This window comes from Festucalex cinctus, chromosome 1 (genome assembly GCF_051991245.1).
Source record: "Festucalex cinctus isolate MCC-2025b chromosome 1, RoL_Fcin_1.0, whole genome shotgun sequence".
Taxonomy (NCBI): Eukaryota; Metazoa; Chordata; class Actinopteri; order Syngnathiformes; family Syngnathidae; genus Festucalex; species Festucalex cinctus.
The window spans coordinates 41,852,107-41,873,261 of record NC_135411.1 but is presented as its reverse complement, the minus strand read 5'-3'; the positions used below and the strand labels follow the sequence as shown (position 1 = coordinate 41,873,261).

The following is a 21,155-nucleotide window of genomic DNA, read 5'->3' as shown; positions in this document are numbered from 1 at the left end:
TAAAAAAAATAAATCACGGCATATAGCGTTCCCCGCAACAATAACATTCACCACCACCACTAAACCACCGCCCAACCCTGAAGTATAACCTAAATGTGTTTTTGCGTACTGGCTTGAAAAGTTGCTTTACTCTGCTGACGGTTGTCTCTTGGCCGGCTTGTCATTGCAAATGAGAATCTGTTCTCAAATGCCTTACCTGGTTAAATAAAGGTTCAACGGAATAAGTTATTAACATCTTTGAGGGGAACATCATGCTTTATTTTTTTTAAATACAGTGTTCCCTCCTTTTCCGCTGGGGTTAAGTTCCAAAAAATGCCCGCAAAAAAATGAAATCCATGATGTAGTTAGCTTTATATTTTACATTTATTATAAATGTTTATACACTTTTCTGATTGAGGCATTTACATTTTCTCACATTTCTCTCTTCATAAATTTTATAAAATGGGTACATTACTGTGTGCCCTGCGATTGGCTGGCAACCAGTTCAGGGTGTACCCCGCATACTGCCCATAGCCAGCTGGGATAGGCTCCAGCACCCCCCGCGATCCTTGTGAGGAACAAGCGGTTCAGAAAATGGATGGATGGAGGGTACATTACTGTAAAAAAAATGAATACAAAATTGCACTAAAAAAAAACCATCCGCAATACAGCGAGACCGCGAAAAGTGAACCATGTTATAGCGAGGGAATACTGTATTTTTATAACAATTTTACACATTAATACACCCACAAATGCTGTTCCCCTCAAACCACAAAAAGGGGCTTCACTATACTCTTAATTTAGTTGAATAACTTACTTGGATTGACACCATTTCGGGATGAGTCTTCAAATTCAGGAGCATTGTTGGTCCCTATACAGATGACAAATTTTAGGCCACAGCACCATTCTATAAATTAAAGATCGAGTACATTTGATGATTAACTGAAGCAATGCACTGTGGAATGTTTTTTTCAATCATTTTTTTGAAAAGTACTTTTTCCATCATGGCAGGAATTTGAGTAAGCGTACCACCACTGTTACCTGGGCTTGAAGTGCATTCTTCCATCCCTCCGCTAATGTAAAGAGCATTCTCGTCTGCTTGCGGGTAGTTTGTTTTCCTGAAACAGAAGGCATTCAGTGTTGTCATGGATGTGTGTTTTTTTTTTTTCCTCATGTTCCAAAAATTCTCTCTATCTGATCCGTCTTCAGGAATAAAGTCATTGCCATTATATGTTTACAGACTGCCTTTCTGTTGGGGCATTAGAAGTGTTACAATAGAGCCGCCATTCACTATATTGCATTCAGACAATTGATATGATTGCTTTCAATATAAAACTGTGCGGGCAGTAATTACATCAGAAGCTTGCAAATTCACAACTGACTTCACAGAGGACTATGTAAAAGCCAGCTTGAAAGGTGAAGTCAAGACATGGAGCCCCACTCAATTAAACACAGTCTTTTGATAAATAGTGGAATATGGATAAAGCAGCAAAATCCACTTGCTTTTATCAATTTCCGTGGATTTTGCCACTTGCTGTTGACTGTGAAAATGACATCACCGTAGCTCAGGGCTAAAATAATGTCCAATCACATCTCAGCTTGCGAACATCACATGACCAAAGACCGAAAACACCTGCTTACTTTTTTTTTTTTTTTTTTTGTCTCTGGGGAATTGTCCGGGAGGCCTACATGGGCCAGTTGCTATTACATAGCTTTTTGCAATGGCATCAGGAGGCACAGTAAAATCGTAGAGTCAGAATAGTCCCTGCTGAGTTTCACATACTATACATTTGAAAAGTGAATACCAATCATTCTGAATAAGTTTGTGCCTTAAAACAGGTGATTATTTGCATTACAGTATTTAATTTTAAGACATCACCTCAGCTGTGATTTAGTAAATGCTCATTTGTAAGTGGATCTCACCTTCCTGTGGCCTCCTGATACGCGAGTTCCAGCAGCTCAGCGGAGGTGTGAGCATAATCTCTCTGGTAGCTGTCTTGCAACTCAGCAATGTTTTGCCTCGTCTGGTGATGAATTTGAATAGCTTCTCCAAAAGGATCTGAAGAACAAAATAGGACTTCTTAGACATACAGTGTATACAAAATGGCACATGTAATTTTGGGGAAAAATACAGGACTTGTGCTTGGGACCAATTCTACACACACTTTTTGTTACCTGGCAATAGCCAGATTGATGATTGTGATTCACTCAAGGAATATATCAATCTGCTCCACAGTGATTTGTTCGGAAAGGCGGGACATTCTAAACAATACTTCGAGCTGATTGGACGATGCGGCATATTGTGCACATATACCTAACTTTCGTTTTGACTAATGACGGCAACGGATAAAAAAATGTCGTCTTCGTTCTCGTCGTAGAAAAAAAAAAAAACACCAACAACTTTACCAGCTAAAAACGCACAAATCGCCTCTCAATGTTCACCATTCAACAAGGAAAGGGTGAGTAATTCTGCAAGAACACAATTAATTGCAATGTGCATTCGTCCGTGTTAGGTTTGTTTGTTTCCCACGGGGTTGGTGCTTCCTGGTTTTGTCACAGCTGCATATCCCACCCCCAAAAACAATACGGCTTTGTGATTGATCCGTACAAAAGGTGTACGGATCGGTGAGGATCAGCGGGCTGAGATATATTCTCAGGAGTTTGTGAACTCACAAATACTGTGAGAATTCAGCTTGCAAAGCAAGGTTAAGGTTTTTGTGATATACTGTATCTAAAAAGCAACATCATCATGGCAAAATATCAGGAAAAGAATTGTGGACTTCTGAAGTCTGGTTCATACTTCTCACGACGAAACAGTTCTGATGAATTTAAAAATCAATTTTGGTATGCTAAAGAAAGTAGTGCTCACCAACAGGGAATGTGTGCATCCAGCGCCTGCGGTTGGATGTGAGCTTCATGGGCATCCTGGTTGGTGTGAAGGGATTTATAAGCGCTCTCTGTGGTGTATAACATCCCGGCTGTATGTACAGGGTGGACTCGGCACTTCCCACTGTGAACCTAGCAGGAGCACTTGAGTCTCGTTGAGAGTCTGCTGCCTTATCAAACAACTCTGAAAACGAAGAACAATGAACGGGAAGGAAATCACTGAGGATCACTGAGTCCTGTGTTTCCTCTATAATATGCAACCTACCTTTGGTACTTGTGTATCCTAGAGAGCTACTGACTTCATAAACCATAGAGGGCATCCGAGGTATCAGGAACATGTTGGATACAGGGCCCAGACTATCATCAGATGCCAGGCTATGCTGTTCATCCCCACCAGCAAAACCCAAAGGAGGAGATGCGCCCACGCCGGATGCAACATCCACTGATACACAGCTTTTCTTTCCAATTCTCTCTTTACCCCGACCCACCCTGCAGGATCAAGTTACAGGATTTCTGGCAAACATGGATGAAAGAGTTGAATCTAAATCGACAAACGCACCTGGAACTGGGACTTTTCTGAATCAGGGAAGGACCAGGGAGTCTGAAAACCTGAGAATCATATGCATCATAGTCCACCTGTATTGGCAGGCCGTTGTCACACTCCTTTTGTATACATAAAGCTATAACAAATAATTAAAAAGAGGGCTTGAGCACAAGAAAATAAAAAAAGGGACATTGATGCATTTTTTTTTCAACTTACTTTGTTCGGTGCCTTTCTTTAGTTTCTCACAATGGCGCTAAAGGAAAAATATGTAGATATGATTTGGAGACTTGTTTTAATTGATCATTTTAAATTCCATAACATAAATTTTGATTTGATTTTTTTGAACATATAAACAAGCAAACAGCAGGAAAAAACAAATTAAAAGAAAAGAAAAGAAAATCCCGATAAAATCATCAATCAATCATAGTTTACATGTTCAAAAGGGAGTAGGAAGAAGTTAAAAACTTATCTAGTCCTACCCCTTTTACTAAATATATTTAAACTTATTTCATTATTAATACAATACTCATTTTTTTAATAAAATGTATAAACCTGGTTATATATACAAGTGCACTTAGACATGTTTACATTTGCCATAAACATATATACATAAATTTCCTAGACATATACCATAATACCTATCAAAATCATATACACATACTCACATATACAATTTTCATACTCTGGTCTGACATGAGTAATTTTTTTTAAACTTAACTTTTAAACATTTTTTTTAAACTCCAGAAGTGAGTCACATTTTTTCAGATCAATTCCCAAATTATTCAAAAAAAATTCACACCTTTTACAGATACACGCCTTTGCTTAATATTTGTTCTTGTTTTGGGTTTTTTGTACACACTTGTACCGCTTATATCATAAGGTCTGTGTCTAATTTCAAACAACTTCTGAGTACTGTGGCAGAGTAAATTATTATAAACTTTGTACATTATTTGTGCAATTTTACACTCAACCAAGTCATAAAATTTCATTGCATTAATTTAATAAAGAGTGGATGTGTTGGTTCTGTATATTTTGATCGATTAATAATTCTTATGGCTCTCGTTTGCAATTTGAAAACGGAGTTGGTATTTGTTTTATATGCATTTCCACAGATTCCCACACAATAGGTCAGATATGGTAATAATAATGAACTGTGTAATGTATATAATGATTTCCTGTTTAAGACATCCTTCATTTTATAAAGTATCCCTATGATCTTTGACATTTTCCTTTTAACATTTTCTATGTGTGGCTTACAACATAATTTGTCATCAATAACTACTCCAAGGAATTTAAATCTCCTGAGATCAACATAAAAATGAATAATCTCACCTTGTGACCAGCAAGTTTCATTCGGGGAATGAAGGTATTACAAGAATTTTGACTCTTGGAGGTGTAGAAGCTGAAAAGGCCCAAAACATACCGAAGCTAAATTATTATTTCAGTCAATTTGTTTTTTTTTAGTTTAAAAACAGTTTGATGAACTGATCAAAATACATTCTTGCCTGTGGTTGATCCAGTGAGGTAGATTATAGTCATTCCCAGCACAAGAGTCAGGTGCCGATTTATTGTGCAACTATGGCGTAAATGTGAAACTCATCATTCGTAAATACACTTCAATTTTATGCAGCTACACAGTGACTTTGTGTTTTACCTTAAAGAGCGGTACTGCATGTAATGGCTGTTCTCCCATACACACCAAGTCAACACCAATACCTAGAATAATATTTTTAAGATTTGTAAGATATTTTGCATTGCTGTACCAACAAGAGTGTTAAATAATTAAAAGCGAAACATGAGGAAAAAAAAAATCACAATAGACTTCAAAGACGATATATGTTTGAGGCAGGGGTATGCGTTTGTGGAGGTGCATGGAGTGAGGAACTCAACATGGGACATTGCTAGAAAAAGTTGTGGATGACATCAGCCTGAGGACAGGTCATTGACTTAAGAGAAAAAAGGTTGCTGTTGCTTTTTTTTTTTCTCTGATAGTTTGGAATAAAAGACAAATTGTAAGATGTTTGTTATAACATTGTCAATGAAACGTCATTAAAACTCATTTGCTCCCAATAACGTGTAAATATGTTTTTTTTTCATGTTTTAAGTGTCCCAAAGACGTATTTATACGTTTTTTTGTTTTTTTGTTTTTTTATGCTAGAGCATACAGAAGGCTTTGATGCAGCCTCTCAACTGCAAAGAACGGTTGCAGAAATGGTAGTTATTACACAAACGGTCAGCAGGTGGCAGCAGAGCAAAGGAGATCAACCAGGGCCATATAGAAAAAAAGCTAAATTACTTTGAATTTTAAATAGATTTGTGAAAACTGATGAAACTTAGCTCTCTTCTAATGCTAATTGCTGCAAAACGGAAACAGATAGGAACATACTTTTTTTTCCTGATGAAAGAAGAGACTTTAATCTTTCTTTTGGTAGTTTCCATGCTTCCTTTTATAGCAATTGAACACAATTTTCTGTGGGCCTTGCAAAATCAGTCAAAATTCAGTAAAACAGCCGGAAGCGAACGGGATTGCTTCTGTGAAAATGGCTGGGAGTGAATGAGTTAAAGATAATTAAAGTGAGAGGCCAGCTATATAGAATTGTTATATTACATGTCTGTATGTGTTCCTATAGAGGTTGTGTGTGAATATTCATTATTTGATGAGATGTCAGTCCCGGAAGTCGGTCTCATTTGCCATTAGCATGTCAATGTGGTTTTACATTGACTTTAGCATTTGCACTGGCAATGTTTCTAAATAGAAACAGACTGGGTCTTTCTTTGAATACGCAATGTCTGAATTTTATTTCTAGTTGCGTGTTTAGTTTTACTATAAACTTCAACTGGAGTGTCATTAAAAAGCTTAAAACACAATCAGGAAGGCCAGAGTAACGTATACGTAACATGCTTGCTGAACAAGCAACACGGTGCTTTCCACAAAGTAGCAACTTCGAAACATTGACATTCTTATCTATTATAAAGTTATGATTGTGAGAAGCCAAAAAATGTTGAAATCATGATTCAATTTCGATTAATTTCCCTGCCCTAATGGATCGGACATTGTCTTTAAAATATATTGGCATTATAGATAAGAATACAGCAAAGAGTAATTTTGTTTGCACAATTTTTCCATCATGTCCATCATGTCATGAGGAGTATATAGTTTTCATTTGACATTCTTTGATGAAGACAGTCAACTTGGTTGAACTTGATTCCATAATTAAAATGTGTCAGAATCATTACCATAAGTACGTTTGCACTTACCATTGTCAATCATTCGTTGCTTGGTCAGAATCATCAGCAGACGGTCAACTTCAAACACCCCCACACCCGGCGTGATGACAACCGACATCTGACCGGTCCGGTCAAAGTTACGATTGATATAATGCTTGTCCAAAACTAAAAGAAAATGGAAGAATATTAGCTTTGTAGATCTGAAACCTTGACAAATATTTCAAAGGAACCGTCAAGATCAAACAGCCACCAGCCCCATATTAATTGAAGGTGACAGGTCTCTGTATCCTGGTTCTATCGTCAGCCATAATGAACTGAGTACAACAGCGATATCAATATTTGGGCCTCTACACGCACGGATTATTTTTTTTACATTCACTCATTCACACATGTAAGCTTCTGTGAGTGAGTGAGTGAGTGAGTGAGTGAGTGAAAAAAAAAATAATAATCTGTGCGTGCTTTCAAATTGCCGCGGGAATGACGTCACGCAGCCGACACGTTCGCCCGGCCCCGTTTGCGACACGCCCCCCCCCGCTCTGCGATTGGCTGGAGGAGTGTAAACACTGTGTTTCCACAGAAACGTCCCGCTGTTTACAAAACAAACACAAAATGGAAAAATACAGGCTGGAGGGTGATTGTTTAGGACAAAATCACCACTAGAAATTAAGAGAAGCCCACATCTGTAAATTGACAAGTAGCTTGTTTGTTTAAATCCTGTATTTAAAAAGTGCATTTTCCTGAGTGAAACCGGCAGACTGGGCCTTGAACAACTTTGCTATTGGCAGCTAGGGGAGCAGCGTTAGTAACAAGTGAAACAAATATTCATTTTTTACAATATACTTTAACTTTTCTCTAATTAAATTAGTGCACCAACCATTAAAAGAAAGGTTGATGGCTTCCAAATAGTTTCCCTGAGCAGAAGTTGAATTATATCCAACTGGAAAGCCATCTGCCATGAGAAAAGACAAAGTTCCGAGTTAATACACAACATCCGGAACCAACTTCCAGCAAAAGTCATCCAAACGTTGCACCTGCTTCTTTAAGTCGCACCAGGACAGGATACTGAATGAAGAGATTCTTGACAGTGACTAATAAGGCGGTCCACTCATCCCGTCTCTCATTCTGAGCCACAACTCTAATCACAAAAGTAAACTGACTTATCATTGCTATTTCGCCGCCACCTCATTTAATTGCATTGTGTCAAATACCTATAGAAGTCCTCATAAAAACGTCCTTCATGATCTTGTTGGATTGACGCTCTCAGACTCTCAGGGAATTCATCTGTAAAAGATGATCACTCATAACCCATGAATGCAATATTGATGTGCAAACATTCAGATGATGAGTGGCTCACCTTTTGATTTGGCATTGTAGAATGTACGTGAAAAAAGCACAACTGTCACTTCATGACTGCAATTCTTATCCTATTCAAAACAGCAATACATGACAAATTATTACATTTTCCATACAGCGTGTTGTAGATGAAAATGGCCAAACCAAAAGATAACTCACAAACCTTCCACTTGCCAAATAGGTCTGAAAGGAAACCATTCACAGCCTTTTCAAAGTATAAATCACCTATAAGTGAAATGCTGAGATGAGACAAAAACAAAAAACTAATCGAAAAGCATGTGAAGTGTACGATGAAAAGCAAGTCAACTAACTAACCGTAAATGTCAAAGTCCCACATCTCACAGCTCATTTGGATGAAGATGTAAACCATTGCAGATGTGGATCTGAACACAACCTGCATCACAAGGTCACAATGTTTCATGTCAAAAGATTCGCTTTGTTGAATGTGCTTGTATTAAGTATAAAATTTAGGAGAACAAATATAAACAGTGAGTTGTTCATAATGAAGGTAGAAATCATTTTATTTATTTACACATCAACACGATTACGGAACAAGGATCCTGGGTGCAAGTCCGACCTCTAATTTTAATACAAGTCACACCTGAGTATGTCTCAGCATCAGACTTGAAACCAATTGTGACTTCTGAAATTAAAATAATAATAATAATAATAATAATACTGTAATAATACGGTAGGTAGATTTGAGCCGACGCCAACGGCATGCATTGTAGACAACTCAACACACATTTGTTTTTCATTTTCTACAGTTTAAATTATAATACAGTAATTAATCCTTTTAAATTTGATTCTCTATATGAAATTGGATCAAACATTTGAAAATAAAGACAACGGTTTGGGTGGGGAAAATGCTATTCGATTTCTTTTCATGTAAATCACTGATAAAGGGAAGGCACGAACATTGGACAGGTAAAAAGTGTCTGTATAAAGTGGCCGTCGCTTGTCCAAAGTTAAAGTGTCAGAGTTTTGCTCAGCTTTTCAGCTTGCGTTGTGATTCCAGTGGATCCCGTAAATAACGATGACTTGTTTACTTATGAAAATAACCCCTGTAGTTGCTCATTTCTATTAATAAGGCAAAACCATTTTGGAAAATAATCTAATTGCGATTGTTGTTCCCTCAAAATTGTCATTACAATTTAATTTGCAATTATTTTTCAATGTATTTTTCTAGTATATTTTTAGCAAGCAATTAATTCATCTTTATTACAACAAACAATATCTGATCTATCATCCGGGATAAAGGCAAATGAAGCATTAATTAACATGAAAGACAGTTTATCTATTACCGCCCCACAACAGCAATTCAAAAGATGGCACAATTCCATAAACAGTATTTTCTGACTAAAATAAAAGTTTTTGGACTTGTTTTAAGCTACCACGTCAATCATTTGTGATTGGACGATTGAGGATGTGGAGGCGGAACTTCTACTTACAACGGGCTACAAAGCCTCATGCACAGAGCCAATAACGGTTACACAGTGCAGAAACAAGCACAACTTAGACCTATGCGCTCATCTGTGCCAAGACTGTTTGTACATAAAATAGATTACATCAGTGGATCTTTAGAACTTCCATAGTAATGGAGATCACCATGTATTCAGTTTCTGAATGTCCTGTTCTAGCTTAAATTGAGCCTCTGTCTTACCCTGGTGTCTTCACTGATGTATCCACAGGTTACTTTCTCCCCCTTCACCCACAGTTCACTTGCCTGGGATCTAGCACAACAAATACACATGTGGAACAAATTGTTAGCACACTTCAAAAATGATGATAAGCATTAAATATGTTTTTCATGACCACAGCTCACTTTTTCACTGAGCTTGGGCCCAGAGAAGGCGCTGGTGTTTGTTCAACCATTAACATTGTATCGTCAAAGCAGTATTCAACACTTTAGATTGGTCAAAAATGTGTAAAAATAACACCCATATGTATTGACCAGGGTTATAGCAGTTTTGGAATTTTCATCAAGCCTGTATCCCGTTGAGTGGCGAATGTTTGCAAGGGTAGCGGATGTCAAATTTTCGTCACGATTCGTTCAAGGTCGCAAATGATCGCAACAGATTTTCGCCAACAGTTTCAATCATCGCAAACAGCTTTTTTTTTGTCACCGAGAAATTTTGAACATGTTCAAAACTTCCATGCGGGAGATTACGGCCTGACGCCAGCGATCTGATCTTGCCCCACCTGACCTCTCTGAATTAGTCCAACCCTCCGCTCCTGCCGGGTGCCTCAGGTCAGCTAACGAGCTAGCTGCTCCTGGGCATGCCGAAGACGGAGCAGAAGCTCAGAGTTGATAGAGCATTTTCGGTTGCTGCATCCAAACTTGGGGAATGACCCCACTGTGCATTATATTTCAACTCTTCCTAAAACCATATGATCCTTGCTTTTAAAGTTTTACTCTTTTTAATTGTTGTTTTATGTTTATATTCGATATTATGTGCAGCACTTTTTTCAGCATTGGTTGTGTTTCAAAGTGCATTACAAATAAAGTTGGATTATAATAAACAGATTTGAAATAAATCATGAAAGATATAGTATTAACGTACCTGATTCCAGCATACTCCACTTTCTGTGACACATAGGCACATGTCCTCACCTACAGAAGACAAAACAAAATATGCACCAATGACCTAAAACACATTAAACCCAGATGAATATTTATGCAACCCTTACCAAACTCTTTTTTAGTCTCCACATGTCACCCCTGCCAATGTACTGGTCCTTAAATGTCAGCTCCATCAAGTCCAGAGTGACATCCTATTAATGGAGGGGGGGGATAGTTGCATAGCTTATACAGCAGTTTCCAAAATACAATACCAATACCCTTTGAAGTTTTTCGCATTATGCCACATTACACTCACAAATATGAATGTTGACTATGAATGTTGACTAATAGGAATACGCTTTTGTGGATACACTTTAGAGGTTTTCATTTGTCAAAATAAAGTCGCAGACCACCTCCCCAACAAGTGAAATCCGCAATATAGAAATACCCTATTTTATATACTCCCTAGTTCCTGTGCATGTTTTTATACCATTTTTGACACTTGTCTTTTTAAGGCTTTTAAACGCATGTTAAAATAATAAAAACATATTTAAAAAAGAAACATACTGTAACAGTGCAATCCCTATTTTTACTATGAACAAATTTGCTTTTTTCCAAGTTAACAAACTCATCTCACAAGGACGTACATTACAAATTGAACTTGTAGCCAGCCCTTGCTTTCTGTATATTTAAATTAGGCTGGCATTTATTTCTCTTTTCTCTTCTTCTTTTAAAGTATACACAATGTGCTACTGTGTCACCACCTAGTGGCCAAAAGTAGAAATACACTCCAAAACAGAGGGGGAAAAAAGGCAATAAAGATAAGAGAACATAAAGAATATAAGTGAGTTACAACAGGACAAAAAAAAAGTGAAATAATGGGACTGTGAACCAGGAACCCTCGATGGAGTGGGGATACTACTATACTTTAGAAAGCTATCGTAGATGAGAAAATAAGTTAACAAACCTTTGGGTCAACAATGTTAACAATGACATCTTGGTATGCACGGAGTCTGAAGGCTTGTGCCACAGCCTGATCCACACTGATCGTCTCTGAAGTGGAATGGAAAATGAAGAAACAGAATGCATTTAGAAAGTTTGACTTTGTTGTATCATTGCCACGACCAAATAGGGTTCAGGCGATGTCAATTTTGATTAGGATCCCTGCTCCTTTGGTATTTTGTTTGTCTCTTTTATAATTATTGGTTGTGTCCATTTTTTTTTTTTTTTTTTTTTTTTTAGTAGAGGGAGGAGATTGTGAATAATATTCCTGTGACAGTGTAAATTCCCCCAAACGATGAATAAAGCATCTATGTATCAATTCTTCTATCTATTTACAACCCAAAAGTCAGATGAAGCATGAATGTCAATAGTGACACAGGGAAAATTAACTCTTCTATACTAATAGTGGGAATCTGGGGGTCCTTTTCACCTATCAAGTGTGATTATCTACCTATATCTGAAAATGTCTTTGTGCCAGCTGTTCTACTCTTACGCCACGGATTCTACTGGTGTTTCAATAAAGGGTTTATTCCACCGATTCTGATAACGATCATCCACGAGTGAGATCGGTTGGTACGGAATCCGAAACCATATAATACAATTGTACAATTTTAGCTGACTAACGATTATTTTAATAATCTGTCATTTATTTTTTCAATTAACTGATCAATCTGATTTACAGACAGAAATAAAACATTTTATCTAAATTTCCATCCCTTTCTTATACAAAAACAGGACATCATTTCCAGCTGCCAGTGTAGAAAATGTACAAACATTATATCATGACTTCATTTCTAGATTGATCATTCTTTGTTAGGGTTAAGGGAAGAGGGTGGGGACATTAAACTGCAGATAGGCTGATGTCTAGTTGGCTGCAGGCTGCAAGGTACAAGTTGCAGGTGACTGTTTTTGTGATCAGCATTTAAAGGCGACGAATGACGACAACATACTTTTCCAAGAAATTGGCCGATTGTTCAGAGCACTACTAATTGAGTCTATTATTTTATTTATTTATTTATTTTTCTGTAACAAATTGTTTATTTGTTCAGTCAGTGCTTTCGTTTCAGAGCCCAATGAACTGCATGAATTTCAACTTAAAAAGCTGGAGGGAAATTGGGGTGTTCCAAACCTTTTGACTGGCAGCATACATACACACAAATAGTTTTTTTCCTGCTCCATGTGAATTACAGAAAAAGGTGGACATACCCTTTTGAAGGTCTTCTTTTAAACTCTTCACTTGCAGCAAAAGGGGACTGCATATTTTAAACACAAAGAGGAAGGGCAATGGCTCATTAGGGTAAGAATAAGCTAATTTAAAATCTGTCAAACTATAACAAATAAACACTGCCTACTCTCTCTATAGTAACTTCCCTCCTATGGTACAAGCTCACCTGAACTCATCAGTGGGATGTGCAATCTCAATTACGTCCCCAAGGCAGATTTGGGGGAAAACTTTTGGATTGACCACCACTTCATCATCTGAAAAAAATAAATGATTTATTACAAAATAACCCAAGAGAAACAATATTGTAATGTATGTGACGTTTTTAACTTACCATTTACACCAAAACCTTTCTTGTGTAGCACAAGCTTGTACGATTTATTGGTCTTCATACTGTAAAAGCTAATAAAACAACCATCATAAGTTAATTAGTAATCTATTTTAGCACATCACATCCATGCAAACATGATTCAATTGGGCTTTTTATTTTATCAGAGGGAGAAAATATTGATCATTACAAAAATTGATAAACACAGCGCCCCATCTTTTTTCAACACTGCAATACATTTTGACATAAACATACCATATCCTATTGGATGCCCTATTCCTATTGGCTCTCGTGAGCCCCATATCCAGCTTGTTTGAAATGTTTCCCTCCTCCAACACACTTGATTCGTACGATCAGGAAGGATCGTTACCGGGACTTCTACAAAGGTTGCTGATAAACCGATCATTAATTCAGGTGGTGTGTTGGAGGAGGGATAAATTTAAAACAGTCTAGATAGGGAGACTCGAGGACCGGGCTTGGGCACCTCTGATCTATATGAAAGCTGTGGTGATAGAAATACATACTTAATGGCTGACGGATAAAAATATACCATACACTTCCTTTATTTGTTGACTGACTACAATGCTGTGCAATTCACATTTCGATTCGACCGGCTAAAGATGACATTAATTTAGAATGGACAGAACGTCTCGCATTGTAACCAATAGTTCAAAATGTCGGATAACACCTCTTTTCATTTAAAGTGCTGGGAGTGCAATATGCTTTTGTTACATCTGCATAAACTTGTATGCCAGTGATGTTAACACGACTGAAAATTTTGTGCGGTTGACAACGGTTTCAAGAAAGTGACAGATTGCTTATGTGAACATTTTTTTTTTTTTAAATAAATGATTCAAGGTAGCCTGGAGTTAATCTGAAAAGGGAAATGTACACTATTTGACAAGTACACAACACACTAACTGTTCTGGTCACGTGTTTGAGTCAGTGCTAAGGCGTTCCACGTAATACTCAAACACGTGCAACTTTGAGTATATCGTGATTATTTGATAGCTTACCGGGTGGTCCACGGACTCAAATCACGTCCTTGGTCGCTTTTTTGTTTTTGTTTAGACCATAGCAAGTTGCAAGAATGAATAAATTTTCCCTCTTCATCTTCTTCTGCTGTTTTATGGCAGTTGCAGGAAACGTTTGGCTGCATTACCGTCCTCTACTGGTAGGTAGCGTGAACCAGGGATGCCTACTAACCTATTTCCCAGCAAAATAACGGGGGGAAAAAGATAACACGCAATTCATACTACCGTGATACAAAATTTCCCAATAGTCAAAGTATATCGTTCATGCCTGTGTGTATCTAACTCTTGATTTTAGTGCTTGTTTTCTGTCACTTCCAATCACTCCTCTCCAAAGCGACTTTTTATTTTACTGCTTTGGCTATTTTCCATCCACTTCTGTTTAATGATCGCATTTACTTCTGTCCCACTGATATCAACATTTACCGGTATAGCTCCTTCCGTTGACCCGACCGAGCATTCCATTTTTTATTTTTTTTTTGCTATTCCATCTGACCTCTCATTTTCCAACATAAGTACCTAAAGCAAAGCAAAGCAAAAAAACCCAAAAAACCCTAATCTCATCGTTTGTATTGACTGCTTTAAAAAAAAAAAAAAAAAGTGAACTAGTGACTAGTGTAGAATTCCACTAGGTGGAGCTATATGCATAACTAAAGAGATTTTTTTTTTTTTTAAGCATGTACAGTGTTCCCTCGTTTTCCGCTGGGGTTAGGTTCCAAAAAATACCCGCAATAAATGAAATCCGCGAAGTAGTTAGCTTTATGTTTTACAACTCTTATAAATGTTTTAAGGCTCTAAAATCCCCGACCGCACAATTTATACACTTTTCTCATTGAGGCATTTACATGTTCTCACATTTCTCTCTTGTTCAAACATTGACAATGTTCAAACCTTCATAAATTTTATAAAATGGGTATATTACTGTAAAAAAAATATGCAAAATTGCACTTAAAAAAAGATCCGCGATACAGCGAGACCGCGAAAAGTGAACCGCGTTATAGCGAGGGAAGACTGTACAGATCAGTTTTGTCCTCTTTTGAGGTAAAAGAAATCCATCCATCCATCCATCCATTTGGGGGGGTGCTGGAGCCTAAATCTTCTTTGACCAGCATGAGGGTGGTATGTTTGCAGCAGAGTTCAGTACCAATTAAGCATCTACAGTCTTCAAACAGCCACAGGTTTGTCTGCATGCGAGTAATACAAACGTTCTTGTCACATTGTGTCTCTGTAGCTTCATTGAATTTTCCAGCGCAGACTCTCATTTATCTCCAGTCCCCACATCTTTTGCAGGATGCAAACATGGCTCCACGGCTTGCAGCCTTACCGCTGAAAGTCCAATAGCAAGGGCCAACTCTCTAAAAGCATAACATGTAGGCCTATGTGTTGGGCCCCATCCTTTGCGCTCCCATAGTAAAAAGTCAAAATGCCACCACATGAATGGTTGTCCGTGTTTTTATATACCACAAAATTGTGGTTATTTAATGGGGGTCTTTAGATTTGTTGTATCCACTCTAAGTACTCAAGCGTCTTCCACATATCTCGAGTGAGTTAGTCATGCAACATAAAAAAGACAAAACGTAATCAATTTGTACACAGTGTTAGTCTGATTCCAATTTTTACTGTTGTTGATTTATTTATTTTTTTCCAGTGATGTATTGTAAACTACCCGTGGGAGACCCCAGGATTAAACTCTACTGGGACAGTTGTAACCCTTGACTGAAACAATCATTTATTTAAACATGTTACATAACATGATTTGAGTCTAGCAAATAAGCATAGGGTAGGTGTTGGGCCAAAACCTTGTGTCTCCAAAATGACTACTTTTCACAATTTCAGGAGACCCCCAAATCATCGCGTTTGTTCAACCATTAACATTGCATCATCAAACTGAACAAACCATTTTCAATACATTAGATTAGATTGGTCAATATGTAAAATAAAATAAAATAAAAGTTATCAAATTGTGACTTCTGAGGTTTCGGCCCAACAACAGTGATAGGTTTCATCATGATTAGCACCTAATATAAGTCATACAATTAAAATTTTCACTTAATATTAAGGGAGTCTTGAGACATCATTTCCCCCAAGCTTTCTCAAACTTGCACACAGACACACTGATTCGTAGTTGAGTCACAACAAGGCCTAGAGTCTTTAGTAGTCCACAGCGCCGTGAAGGTACAAGGCTAGGAATTTACTGAATGTCTCTGGCTTGTATCCTGCAAGACCAGCTGGTATCTAAACAGAAACATAAAAAAATAAAATACTTTAAACATTTTCGTTGCACCACAACTAATATTACAACAAAATCACCTGGGGAAAAAAATACATGAAAATTGTACGTCAAATCATGTGTGATACTATTACTAGCACTCCAAATGTTAATACTTTGTACAACCTGCCTTTTGCCAACAAAACAGCCCCTAATCTTTTTATTGAATGGCGATGCACATTTTAGTTAGCATCTGACTGGTCAAATTCATATAAAAAGCATAAAATTCCATATAAAACTTATTGCATGCCTTTGCGATATGCATATTGCAAGGGCCAATATCGCGATATCGATATTTTTTCGATATATTGTGCAGCCCTAATATATATATATATATATATATATATATATATATATATATATATATATATATATATATATATATATATATACACACACACACACACACGGTATCGAATCGAATCGTGACCTGTTAATCGTGTTACGAATCGAATCGTCAGGTACTAGGCAATTCACACCCCTAATATATATATATATATATATATATCATGTTTCAATGCGGGACAATGCGGGTTATAGTCAGGTGCGGCTTATGTATGTACAAAATGCTTTTTCCTTTAGAAATGTACTGGGTGCGGCTGATAATCAGGTGCGCTCGATAATCCGTAAATTACGGTACCTCTAATTTAGCAGCACACAAAAAATTTATAGATTTTAGTTTATAGATTTCTAAAGTATAATTCTTGAATAATATTTTGGCAAAATAATTCGACACTTTTAAATTGTGAAAAACAATCAAGTCAGCTTTAATTTAAAGGGCTAGCTAGGAAGCAATTACCTTCACTTCCTTCCTGAAGATCACTGGTTTGACTTTTGCAGAATCGTAGAGCAAGGCATCTTCATCCAACCACACCTAAAACAAGTGAATTCAATAGTGCTAACTTACAAAAAGCATATACAATGTAGGAATTAATTAGTATATATTTGCACATTGGCCTCTCCCACACTGGAACACATTAAAAGGCCTGAAAAACTTTGAATTTATGAAATCAAATACCAGACTTTGCCATATTTGCATAGAACCCTAAAATGGCTTTGCAACCTATTCCAATTGGTGTCAATCATTTTCCTTCTTACTTGATCTTGAATTTCTTTTGTCACGTCATGGTGTGTTTTGTTTTTGTAATATCTTGTTGCTTACTGTACTTCATTGACAGATATACTACTCAAGGTATTTCAAGATTCAACCTCTACAGCAGTATTTAGATCTGGGTGTGACCCTAGATTGAATTGAAAGTAAAAAAAAAAAAAAAAAAACTGTTTGCAAGCTGATCGAACTATACCTCAAAGCTGTTTTTAGTCTTCTCAAAATTCGAGGTTCTAGTGCATCATTACCCCTCACAGTACAAATCATCAGATAAAAACCTGGTTTTTGATGCCATCGTCACCACTAAGATCCGTGGTGTTGAGTTGGAAAACAATAAACTGGAATAGTCTGCCGTTGGTCCCGACTGCCTGTATTGTGATAGGATGATCCAAGACACTGTATGGCTTGGTCTAGACGTATGTAAGCATGTATGAACAGAGGATGAGGGGGAGAAAGAGAAAGAGAAGAAAATGGAAAGCAGTTAGTCAAATTCACAAAGATCCGACAAAAACATTTTTTTATTTTTTTTTTGGAGGCTAATGGTTTTCTTTCAAAAACGTTATGATCTAACAAATGTTATAACTGCACTGTATCACCAAATCCCTGACTGAGGAAGCAAGCTCACGCACACACACTTACCCCATAGAGCATACGTGCACGTGCCAGAGCGTTTCCAAAAAGGAACATGATCATTTTAGCTCTGAACTGCTCTGGGCGAAGTTTGCAGCGAGTCTCCTCTCCCTCCACAAAATAAAGTGTGTGGGCATGAGGGTAATACTGCTTTCCTCTGTAACCTGATTGAAAACAATTGAAAATGGTCTCAAATGCAGTTAATAATGTTGTGTGTGTGTGATGCATGATCATATACTTCATACTCAAGATGATTTGATTCACAGCACTATAACAGAGCCATTCCTCACCTGTGCAGTTCACCTCCTCCTTGTACACATTCACTATTTGCAGGTCCACCAAAGGAGACACAGGATAAAACGTTTCAAGAATATGATCTGCTGTTTCTAACACTTGCTGTTTCCCAGAAATCCTTGGGAGAGGATCCATGCTGTTATATAGTAAGCCATTTTGACCCCGAACCTGTAACAAGTTTTTGCCTGGTACAGACAAGACAAAAAATAATAAAAAAAATTAAAAAAAACTTTCAGTGCACAAATCATAATCAGAAGCTTTAATGTAACGTTTAGATTAAATCTTGACCAAGGATTAAATAAATGGTTCAAGCTATTGTATGTCATTTTTTTTGGGACTATACTCTAAGTCACATGCTGCATCTTACACTCAGGTGTATACATACATAGCTGCGTCTTAAAGGTAGGCAGGCAGGCAGGCAGGCAGGCAGGCAGGCAGACAGACAGACAGACTTTATGTGGTGCTTAAACTATAAAAACAGAGCTGACGTCGACCAAACCAAAGTGTTTTCAGTTTTAAAATGATAGCAATGTATCTGTTTGTTTATCCATCCATTCTGTTAGTTTTCACACAACTCCCTGGTTCATGATAATGGCATACTGATTCCATTCATATGGTACTGATGGTGAACATATATTCTGGTGTCTGCACCTTTATTCAAATCCTAATCAAAAATAAACTGCACTTGCTCGTAATCATTTCGATGGCATACCTCTTTTCCATGAAGCTGCCAATGAGTATTTTTCAGATAGCATTCTCCTTCCAATCAACGGATGGCTGGATTGAAGTGTGGCACAAAGATGGAGCAGGTTGAAGAGGAGTGTGCTCCTAAGAAAGACCAATACAAAAGAAACATGTTCAGCGAATCTAGAGTTAAGTTATGATATTTTTGTAGTACCTATCGTTTCATCAAGAAGATGGGACTACGAGACCCAATGTTAAGCAATGTTTCCGCACAAGTCCTTATTCAGCTCCTAACTGGAGGCAGAGTTACTTTGGATAAAAGTGTAGACTATTTCATACAAATAAATACTCTATATAAAGTGCCAGTGGTGCCTTGATCTACAGATTTACAGTTGAGCAAGTATTTGCTCCCAGACAGGTTGGACTTAATAAACTTGACCAAAAATTGCTACCATGAATGTAGCATGAAAAACCATAAGTACCCGATACTTAAAATGAGGCAGATACAGTTCTACGAATAGCAGGGTATACATTGACAAAAAAATACCTGTATTTTACTGGTCGCTCCTCAGTTGTGTCCCAGAAGCGGGCATGGTTGATGGCATTCTGAACACGGTTTTCCTGATTTGGTAACTGATTGGCAGGACTCTCTGTCAGAGATAGAAACTGTGGTGGCAAACCAGAGATTGGCATACTTTTGGTTAACCAAAGGGCCTGTCGAACACCTGAGGGGAGAATACAAAGTCATTCTGTTATCTCCTTGCCCACTTTAAAAAAAAAAAAAAAAAAAACGCCATCCATATCGGGGCAAAAATAAATGTTCACTGACTTTCTGGCTAAAATAGCAAGATCTTTTACCAAGATCTCTTTAGTGGCGAGAAGAAAAAAAAAAACTTTGCCTCTCACGGCAAAACAGCGCTATCCACTGCCTATTATTAAAATAGTAATTAATTAAGTGTACAATTAATTTAGTAGTACACTCACTGTGAAACGACAAAAATAAACATTTCTGATTCTAATAACTAATAAACTAATAGAAATTAAATAATAGAATCGACAAAAACAAAAATCGAGGAGCCACTCGGGAGCCTAAATTCCCGTCTGAAAGAACACACTTGGTAGCTTCAGTTGACTTTTATTCTGTAATAATTATTCTTCAGGTGTGAATATTTCAATTGACACTTTGGACTTGAGAGCACGACAGGGTACCCCTTTCGTGGGTAGTTTATTCAGAATCTGTCTTCGCATGCTTTAAGCAACCGTTTTGAAAGATGTTGAAAATTGAAGCTCATACTGAAAACTGACGATACCTTCCAGTATGCTGGTCCTCTGATTGAAGACATAACACGGCGTCTCTTTATACAACGGCATCTCCTGACTTGGGGGAGACCTGAAATACCGGGGATCCCTTAATTCCCTTTTCCACGGTGGGAAAACAGGTTTAGCTAGCCCCGGGACAAAGTGCATCTTTTCCGCATAAGTGATCGGTTCTAGTCCTGGGATGTGCACATTTTCTATGGGCTGCTTTCCTACATTCCGAGCCTTCCTCGCAGAAACCCGACTGCCATAATGTCGGGCCTGGAGTCGGCTTCTGCCTCCATATGCAGAGAACCAGCTCAAGTCTTTGTTGTAAACCGATTTCGAAAAACGCAAAGTCGCTGCCCCAACACAAGTCGTTTTTGGAAACATTGATATTCCTGATAGTTGCCAAACAAGCATGAAACACTACAACAATGACAAACGTGCTTCTGACTTTCTTCTTCGCCGTCTTCTTCCTCTTCTTCGACCTTCTACTTCTTCTTTGTGTTTAACGGCGGTTAGGAAATTGAAATGGCGCATTACCGCCACCCATCGATCTGTCATAATTACTGATTTGGTGTCCGTAGAGGGCTGGAAAATAATGTAGTATGCATGTATTTTGAAATAAAAAATAAAATGCCGAGGAGCTGCAAAGATATTTGACTGTGCTATAACACTCCCTAGCCTCTTCTTGTGTGCAGTGCCCACAGTGTCCTTCCTTACATACATATTGCG

The 21,155-nt window shown here is 37.6% G+C and overlaps 2 protein-coding genes across 6 annotated transcripts in view; both read right to left on the bottom strand.

The window, feature by feature from the left end:
* depdc5 (DEP domain containing 5, GATOR1 subcomplex subunit) overlaps window positions 1-14,250 on the bottom strand; it is a 32,707-nt gene extending 18,457 nt beyond the window's left edge. For 3 of the 5 annotated variants that reach the window (XR_013287096.1, XM_077535726.1, XM_077535727.1), the window contains exons 1-26: window positions 14,122-14,250; window positions 13,112-13,179; window positions 12,947-13,034; window positions 12,762-12,808; window positions 11,521-11,606; window positions 10,682-10,765; window positions 10,555-10,604; window positions 9,654-9,723; window positions 8,306-8,384; window positions 8,154-8,215; window positions 7,992-8,061; window positions 7,846-7,918; window positions 7,669-7,772; window positions 7,512-7,586; window positions 6,668-6,802; window positions 5,064-5,125; window positions 4,915-4,985; window positions 4,742-4,811; window positions 3,626-3,662; window positions 3,425-3,545; window positions 3,131-3,354; window positions 2,849-3,049; window positions 1,903-2,038; window positions 1,021-1,097; window positions 797-850; window positions 110-196 (exon numbers count right to left, since the gene is read on the bottom strand). Coding sequence is in view for 4 of the 5 variants with exons in the window: in XM_077535726.1 (XP_077391852.1) it covers window positions 110-196; window positions 797-850; window positions 1,021-1,097; window positions 1,903-2,038; window positions 2,849-3,049; window positions 3,131-3,354; window positions 3,425-3,545; window positions 3,626-3,662; window positions 4,742-4,811; window positions 4,915-4,985; window positions 5,064-5,125; window positions 6,668-6,802; window positions 7,512-7,586; window positions 7,669-7,772; window positions 7,846-7,918; window positions 7,992-8,061; window positions 8,154-8,215; window positions 8,306-8,384; window positions 9,654-9,723; window positions 10,555-10,604; window positions 10,682-10,765; window positions 11,521-11,606; window positions 12,762-12,808; window positions 12,947-13,034; window positions 13,112-13,169 (2,221 nt within the window). In the remaining variant the exon portion in view is untranslated. Of the gene's footprint in view, window positions 1-109; window positions 197-275; window positions 597-796; window positions 851-1,020; window positions 1,098-1,902; window positions 2,039-2,848; window positions 3,050-3,130; window positions 3,355-3,424; window positions 3,546-3,625; window positions 3,663-4,741; window positions 4,812-4,914; window positions 4,986-5,063; window positions 5,126-6,667; window positions 6,803-7,511; window positions 7,587-7,668; window positions 7,773-7,845; window positions 7,919-7,991; window positions 8,062-8,153; window positions 8,216-8,305; window positions 8,385-9,653; window positions 9,724-10,554; window positions 10,605-10,681; window positions 10,766-11,520; window positions 11,607-12,761; window positions 12,809-12,946; window positions 13,035-13,111; window positions 13,180-14,121 lie in introns of those variants that run through there. The other 2 variants (XM_077535729.1, XM_077535728.1) reach the window with 2 other exon arrangements.
* A 1,320-nt stretch (window positions 14,251-15,570) lies between these two features.
* Window positions 15,571-21,094, bottom strand: mrpl37 (mitochondrial ribosomal protein L37). Its single transcript, XM_077535724.1, has 8 exons — window positions 20,432-21,094; window positions 19,669-19,846; window positions 19,150-19,265; window positions 18,434-18,622; window positions 18,153-18,307; window positions 17,792-17,923; window positions 17,205-17,279; window positions 15,571-16,371 (listed from the first exon to the last, which is right to left on the bottom strand). The coding sequence occupies exons 1-8, from the start codon at window positions 20,838-20,840 to the stop codon at window positions 16,288-16,290; spliced, it is 1,338 nt and encodes a 445-aa protein (XP_077391850.1). The 5' UTR covers window positions 20,841-21,094; the 3' UTR covers window positions 15,571-16,287.
* Between the last annotated feature and the right edge of the window lie 61 nt (window positions 21,095-21,155).

Bases quoted from the DNA above. Each gene is read 5' to 3' on its own strand.
- mrpl37 (XM_077535724.1), bottom strand. From the start codon at position 20,840: ATGCTTGTTTGGCAACTATCAGGAATATCAATGTTTCCAAAAACGACT. The intron at 19,266-19,668 runs GTATTTTTTTGT...GGTCTTTCTTAG, and splicing joins GAGCGACCAGTAAAATACAG to GAGCACACTCCTCTTCAACC. The intron at 17,280-17,791 runs GTTTTTATCTGA...CACTTGTTTTAG, and splicing joins ACGATGGCATCAAAAACCAG to GTGTGGTTGGATGAAGATGC.